This window comes from Oryzias latipes, chromosome 5 (genome assembly GCF_053564925.1).
Source record: "Oryzias latipes strain Hd-rR chromosome 5, Olatipes_Hd-rR_3.1".
In the NCBI taxonomy this organism is placed as follows: Eukaryota; Metazoa; Chordata; class Actinopteri; order Beloniformes; family Adrianichthyidae; genus Oryzias; species Oryzias latipes.
Window position 1 is genome coordinate 2,897,484 of NC_136241.1, and position 7,517 is coordinate 2,905,000.

The following is a 7,517-nucleotide window of genomic DNA, read 5'->3' on the forward strand; positions in this document are numbered from 1 at the left end:
CATCGATGATTAAAATTATTATTTGACAGTACAGTACAGAAGTTATTTGTTGAAAAAAGTTTCTAAAGTACTTTTATTTGTGATACAAATGCTTGAGCCTGTAAAATGTTTTTTTCTTTCTTTTCAATGTATAATAGAGTATTCAATTGTATAATAATTGTTAAAAAAAAGGTTTCTACTTCACAGATTTTGTCCATGATGGGTTCTTTTTGAAACATAACCCCCGCAAACAGTATTAATTAATTAATTAAACAGTATTTTATTCTGAAAATAAATATATATATATATATATATATATATATATATATATATATATATATATATATATATATATATATATATATATATATATATATATATATATATATATATATATTTATATATATATATATTTATATATATATATATATTAGCTCACACGCCAAAAAAGTGTGAGCACCTCTGATCTATCTATTTAATTTGAAAAGAAAAAACGGCCAACAATATCTGGAAACTCAGTGAGGAGTTTTAGGCTTCATGAAGTAGCAGGGTGTCACCCCTCCTCCACCGCTCAATTAATGGGCCCATCAGAATCAGCCAATCACAGCGCTTTGCCAGAGAGCAGTGAGGGCAAAAGTCCACACCTGCAGGGAGCTGCTTAGTGACAAGATGGAGCGTTTTCAAAAGGGGATCAAGAAGTTGCAGACTCAGCATGGAGAGTGTGAAATAAGGCATGAAAAGGCACAGGTAAGAAAACAATTTATTTAATGTTTTTTGTATTTTTAAATAGTTTGTTTTTGTCAATTTATATTTTATTTTTAAGTGAAACCCAACAAGCTATGATTGAAAACCAGGGCATGCAGATTATTAAATCTTTTAAACAGCTCATTTATGTTAAAAATTTGACTCTTTAAGCTGAGAATCTTTATTTTGTTTTTTATTCTCCCACTGAGAGTTTTATAACTCACAAAAATGCTCAAACAAGCTCATCCAGTGGGGGAGGAGAAGTAAGTCTGCACGGCAACAGCTAAGAGCCAGGTGCATGGGAGAAGGGGGGGGGGGGTGCTCAATCATCTTTCTTGAGTTTTAGTCATGAATTTAAGTTGTTCTATTTGATTTATTTCAGCAGGAGCTTTTACATGGAGCTTCTAAGTAGCCTAATATTTTTCTTATTGAGCATAAATAATAGGTTTGTAAGTTACATGTTGTTACCATATTAGAGTTATTTTGGTTATCTCTTAATAGTTTAATAAATCTGTTTTTAACCACACCTGACATGACACTAAATTAAGAGGCCTTATGGGTTTTATCAATTTTCCAAAATGCACAGGTCAGATGATTAACGATGATTAAATCTATTATCAAAACTGTTTATATTTAGATTAGGTTTAAAGAACACACTCTTATCGTATGTTGAACCAGCAGTTTCTGTTTAGAAGAAAAGTTCTTAATTGGGAGAAATGCATTATAACAACTGCCAATAAATGGACTGCTGTAGGATATTTTTTGACACAATTTTATTTTTAAAGGAACTTGAATGTGCTCCTGTCAGATTAAAATATATCAAAATTGATATATATTCTATTGAAAAATATTATATTCTGATAGTTTAATTACTGTGAACATTGAAAATTCATTCATTTTTATATATTTAATAATTTTTTTTAGATTTTTCAGACCCATGGTTTAGCTGTTGTAGATTTGACTCCCATAATTTATGTACAATGAATGATAATTTATATCTTTATTTCAAATAGGCCTAATTATTTGATGGCGACATGACCTATGATTTGGCGGCCATTTTGTGCCAAAATCTGCCATTTTGAGATTTTTGCGTTTTACACAATATGGAAAAATTAACTTATTTTCAAGCGATTGTTTTTTTTAGGAAATTTGACTCGCAACTCCCTAGCGTAAGTCTACAATCACCTCTGGAGTTTCCTCAACCTTTGACCCCTGGAAAAGGTCGCCATCTTGAATTTTCCATAAAAAACACCTTTACCACCGGATTCAAACATAAACTTGTCGTTGGAATTTTCATCGATCATCTTGAAACCTTTTCAATGGCATGCTGTTGGAATTAGAAGTTGTAGTTTTTGAACGGCGTGCACGTGGTGAGCTAGCAAAGTGGCGCACTGTTATAACTCTTATGTTGCTCAATGGAATACTGTGAAAATTTGAATGCATGCATTCATGCCTGAAACTGAATACATTGAAAAACACTGGGTATGGACATATAAGGAATCTGGGCGTGTCTAGCACAAAACCACTGTTGCTAAGGACAACAAAAAGTTTACTTTTACCGATTCGTCTGAAACTAACGTCGATCTGTTCATCATCCCGAGGCGACCAAAACACAAAATGGTTGCTATGGAGATAAAATCAACAGATAAGCAGTCATTTTGAAAAAAGTGGGTTTTTTACCATCTTATGACGTATGGCGATCGCTATGCTAGCACTTGTAGCCACATTAGACTTGTTAGCATAATTAGCATTTTAGGTAATATATTTTTCTGAGAGAGTTGATGATGCTGATCATAATGCTAGCACTTTAGCCAAAATAGCATAGCTAGCATACTTAGCATCATTAGCATTTTGAGCAATGTGTTTTTCTGAGAGTTGATGACGCTGATTGCTACGCTAGCACTTTTAGCTACGCTAGCACTTTTAGCTACATTAGCATAGATAGCATAGTTAGAATAATTAGAGTAAGCAGTTTTGACTAGACTTGATCAAATGTGGCAAGTGAGGGCGGTGAGGGCAGCAGTGGTGCGAAGAGTTGGGCGCGGAAGGCGGGTTGCATCTGCGGGCCATACAACGCCGCTTATGGCTTTAATTTTACCTGATGTCACTTTATTTTATATTAGTTTTACTGAATTTGCAGCAGTTTTTTAGCAGATGAAAAATATTTTTTGTGTATGTACATTTTTATGTTATTTGTTTAGTTGTCAACCTAATGAAGCTTTGATATCCTCTGAATTCATATGGCCCACAGGTCCACCTTTATGTACTGCTATTGACTTTGTTTTCATGTGTTAAATATACCAAATATAAACCTCAGGAGGGGAGTAGAGTGGTGAACTGAAAGAAGTTCATCACTTCATTAAGTTCATGGTTTAAGTGTATTTTTTTATTTGCAGCCTATATTAATTCAGGCTGCCAATAACAATTTGATTTAGCCTTTTTTTTCTCTGTCCTGCAGTTGGAGGCTGCTATGGCAGATCTTGATCGAACTGAATGCCATACAGCAGCTGAAGAATGCATGTCATCAGGTAAGACTGATGTTTGGATTTTTTTTGTTTGCTTTTTACATTTACTTCCTTCTGTAGATTTGATGCAGATAACCACTGGTCATCATGTAATGATACAGCAGCATTAAAGGGCCTAAAAGTGGGTCTGTGTTAGACTACAAAGGGGGGTGCTGGCAGCGAAGATTCTGCCTAGAAGGGGCTGTTCTCACTGGTCTATGTCAGTTCGCTAGAACGCGCTTATTTACGTGGGTTAGGAGGGGCTGATTGTCAGAGTTCAGGTTTTTAGAGGAATACTCGGAAATGTGTGAATGGATCAAAATACCATTTTGGGTTTTTTTTATAGTGAGGAATTAACATTTTAAAACACAAATGCTCTAAAAATAGATTTTGCATGGTTTAGGCCTTTAAAATATTACAAAGATTTGAACTAAAACAAGATTTATATCTCATCAGGTCATAATGTATTAACGTATTAATTACATCTCTCTCAGATGGAAACAGGCAAGCCTCAAGCTCTGGTGAAAAAAAGAAAAAGGATGAACTCAAACATCATGGTGGCGATGATTATGGCGATGATGGTGCATTAAGCTTGTAAAACCTCAGTTATCAACTGTAGTGTAAGACCTGTATTAATTACATCTCTCTTAGATGGAGACGAGCAGGCCTCAAGCTCTGGTGGAAGAAAGAAAAAAGGAGACACCAAAAGGGACACACCGAAACAGAGTGGAGGCGATGATGATAACGTTGACGATGATGGTGCGTTAAGCTTTGAAAACCTCAGTTATTAACTGTAGTTTAAGACCTGTATTAATTACATCTCTCTTAGATGGAAACAGGCAAGCCTCAAGCTCTGCTGAAAAAAAGAAAAAGGATGCACTCAAACATCATGGTGGCGATGATGATGGCGATGATGATGGCGATGATGGTGCATTAAGCTTGTAAAACCTCAGTTATTAACTGTAGTGTAAGACCTGTATTAATTACATCTCTCTTAGATGGAGACGAGCAGGCCTCAAGCTCTGGTGGAAGAAAGAAAAAAGGAGACACCAAAAGGGACACACCGAAACAGAGTGGAGGCGATGATGATAACGTTGACGATGATGGTGCGTTAAGCTTTGAAAACCTCAGTTATTAACTGTAGTTTAAGACCTGTATTAATTACATCTCTCTTAGATGGAGACGGGCAGGTCTCAAGCTCTGGTGGACAAAAGAAAAAAGGAGACACCAAAATGGAAGCACCGAAACATCATGGTGGCGATGACGATGATGACGATGATGGTGCGTTAAGCTTTGAAAACCTCAGTTATTAACTGTAGTTTAAGACCTGTATTAATTACATCTCTCTTAGATGGAGACGGGCAGGTCTCAAGCTCTGGTGGACAAAAGAAAAAAGGAGACACCAAAATGGAAGCACCGAAACATCATGGTGGCGATGACGATGATGACGATGATGGTGCGTTAAGCTTTGAAAACCTCAGTTATTAACTGTAGTTTAAGACCTGTATTAATTACATCTCTCTTAGATGGAGACTGGCAGGCCTTAAGCTCTGGGGGACGAAAGAAGAAAGGAGACACCATAATGGAAGCACCGAAACATCGTGGTGGCGATGATGATGACGACGTTGATGACGATGATGGTGCGTTAAGCTTTGAAAACCTCAGTTATTAACTGTAGTGTAAGACCTGTATTAATTACATCTCTCTTAGATGGAGACGGGCAGGCCTCAAGCTCTGGTGGACGAAAGAAGAAAGGAGACACCATAATGGAAGCACCGAAATATCGTGGTGGCGATGATGATGACGACGTTGATGACGATGATGGTGCGTTAAGCTTTGAAAACCTCAGTTATTAACTGTAGAGTAAGACCTGTATTAATTACATTTCTCTTAGATGGAGACGGGCAGGCCTCAAGCTATGGTGGACGAAAGAAAAAAGGACACACCAAAAGGAATGCACCGAAACATCGTGGTGGCGATGACGATGATGACGATGATGATGATGATGGTGTGTTAAGCTTTGAAAACCTCAGTTATTAACTGTAGTTTAAGACCTGTATTAATTACATCTCTCTCAGATGGAGGCGGGCAGGTCTCAAGCTATGGTGGACAAAAGAAAAAAAAGTTGATTTCAAAGAAAAGAGGTAAGATTGGAGATCTTAACTTTTAAAAAAGATCTTCGGAGGAGAGAACAAAAATTCATTATATACATTTGAATGTAAACTTCTGTGCATCAGATCACACCCACGTGAAGTAAAGCACTTCTCCTCCGTGGCACAGCGGGACGTGGAACACCCTCGCGGCGAAGAGATGCAGAGCTCTCACTTAACTAATGAAGGAGGAAGAACATACTCCTGGTATTAAGGCACAGAGAGACAGATTGACTCTCCTAATGTGCGTTATAAAGTACAGTACGGTACAGTCTATTTTTGATGAGTAAGGATCGGTGACGGACAATCTTCCGCAGTGGGTTGGGGTGGTTTCCTGTATTTGCAGATTCTGTGGATTCTTGGGTGTCTCCAGTCCCTTACTCCCATGAATATGGAGGGAATACTGTACTGATCTTTAATTATTTCCAGTATTCCCCCCATATTCGCTGGGGTTAGGGACCATAGGGACCAGACACACCCGTGAATACGGAGAACCACCCCCCAACCCCACCCCCTGCTGCGGCCGAAGAATGCCCGTCACCGATCCTTCCACATCAAGAAACCTTCTGAAACATGTTTAATGCTTTGTGAAACATTCATTAAAGAACATTGGAATATTGCTGAACATAAAGAGTTTTTTATTTTATTCACAGAAATAGACCGTAGTGTAATTTATAACACACATTAGGACTGTCTCTCTGTCATTCTGTGCCTTAAAACCAGGAACCATGTTTCCTCTTTCATCAGTTAAGTGCGAGAGGTCCTGCAGATTTAAGCGTTGGCCATGGCGCGTCAGTCTGACAGCAGCGTGTTTCTGAGCGTGGCTTCCTCCAGAAGAGGCCGGGTTCATCCACCATTTATTCATCCAGATGATAATTATTCTCCATGATTTTCTTCCTCAGCTATCAGAATATTTTCTGGCCGCTTCTGAGTCAGCTGATGCCATTTCACCATGCAGGGTCACAAACTTCGGCTATAGTGACTTAGGAACCATTGGAACTAGTTGGTGCTCGCTATTAAGTATTTTTTAGCAGTCAGAGGGGAAGCCGAAGGGCCGGAGTGCTCCTCATCTCCGTCCCCATTCCACAGAAATTCCCTCGGTACCTTCCTTGGACACAACAGTCTCACACAAGCGTCTTAAATGGTCTGATATTTTTTGTGAACTTGCTAATACGTGAAACTGCGAACACTGAAACGCAAATATGCGGTGGAACAATGCATTGTGGTGTGCTGCCTGCCCGAAAAGCTTCTATTTCTGAAGAAAGGGAGAGCTGCTTAGCCAGGCTGCGATCACACCTTATTCTAAATGTGTGTTTAAATGTGCTCAAAGCATGTGGTGAAGGTATTTTAAGAGTATTTTTAAAAAATGTTTTCTATATAATGTCACTACTTTACAGATTTTTCACCTAATGCGAGAAGTCCAGGAGCATAACTACCACCGTAGACAGTGTTACAAACAGGCAGGCAGTCCGCTGAATCCAAATGGATTATTACCTGGAAGTTTTTACAACAGTCAAGCACAGCTATAAATCCATGAAGCTAAGTCAGCGTCAGGCAGGCAGAAGTCAAACACAAGGATTGGAATTTCCAAGATCAAACGTCGGGTATAACAATTCAGGCATAGGTAATTGTCAACGACGGTCAGTTGAGTGACGTTGGGGACTGTGTGCTGGGGGGGCTGGAAGATGTAGTGCGTTAGTAAAGCGGCGATGATTCCCACCGGTGCCCGGAGAGAAAGCAGAGCTCTAAGTCCTTACAGACAGGGGTTTAACTGTATTCAGATAAGAATAAAGGTCAGGAAGAAGTGGAACGTGGAGAAGACAAGAACCTTGACAAGGAAACAAGGAGATGCAAAGAAAGAGGAAGCTTAAGTAAAATAAATGTCTGAGTCTGGCTTTTTACAGAAAAGAAGATGAAATCTGCAGAAGGTTGGGCTAAGACTCAAGCATTGGTTGTGTTTTATTTTTAGTTTTTGAAGAAAATGTTATGAACATATTTGGTCACCTACTGTAGTCATGTATTTACCCAAGCTACTTTGAGAATAACAGAGATTTGAGAAAAATAGAACATGTGACTTTTCAAACTATAAATTTGTTTACAAACTTTGCAAGATTTTTTCTTCAATTCTTTTGCTTTCTTT

The 7,517-nt window shown here is 38.3% G+C and overlaps 1 protein-coding gene across 7 annotated transcripts in view; it reads left to right on the forward strand.

The window, feature by feature from the left end:
* Positions 1-505: 505 nt before the first annotated feature.
* The window catches only part of LOC111947424 (uncharacterized), an 8,340-nt gene continuing 1,328 nt past the window's right edge, over positions 506-7,517 (forward strand). The window contains exons 1-12 of one of the 7 annotated variants that reach the window (XM_078947932.1): positions 506-726; positions 3,182-3,251; positions 3,722-3,808; positions 3,879-3,986; positions 4,057-4,155; positions 4,226-4,333; positions 4,404-4,508; positions 4,579-4,683; positions 4,754-4,867; positions 4,938-5,051; positions 5,122-5,235; positions 5,306-5,371. In XM_078947932.1, the coding sequence (XP_078804058.1) occupies positions 649-726; positions 3,182-3,251; positions 3,722-3,808; positions 3,879-3,986; positions 4,057-4,155; positions 4,226-4,333; positions 4,404-4,508; positions 4,579-4,683; positions 4,754-4,867; positions 4,938-5,051; positions 5,122-5,235; positions 5,306-5,371 (1,168 nt within the window). In that variant the 5' untranslated portion in view covers positions 506-648. The remainder of the gene's footprint in view (positions 727-3,181; positions 3,252-3,721; positions 3,809-3,878; positions 3,987-4,056; positions 4,156-4,225; positions 4,334-4,403; positions 4,509-4,578; positions 4,684-4,753; positions 4,868-4,937; positions 5,052-5,121; positions 5,236-5,305; positions 5,372-7,517) is intronic. The other 6 variants (XM_078947937.1, XM_078947936.1, XM_078947934.1 and 3 more) reach the window with 6 other exon arrangements.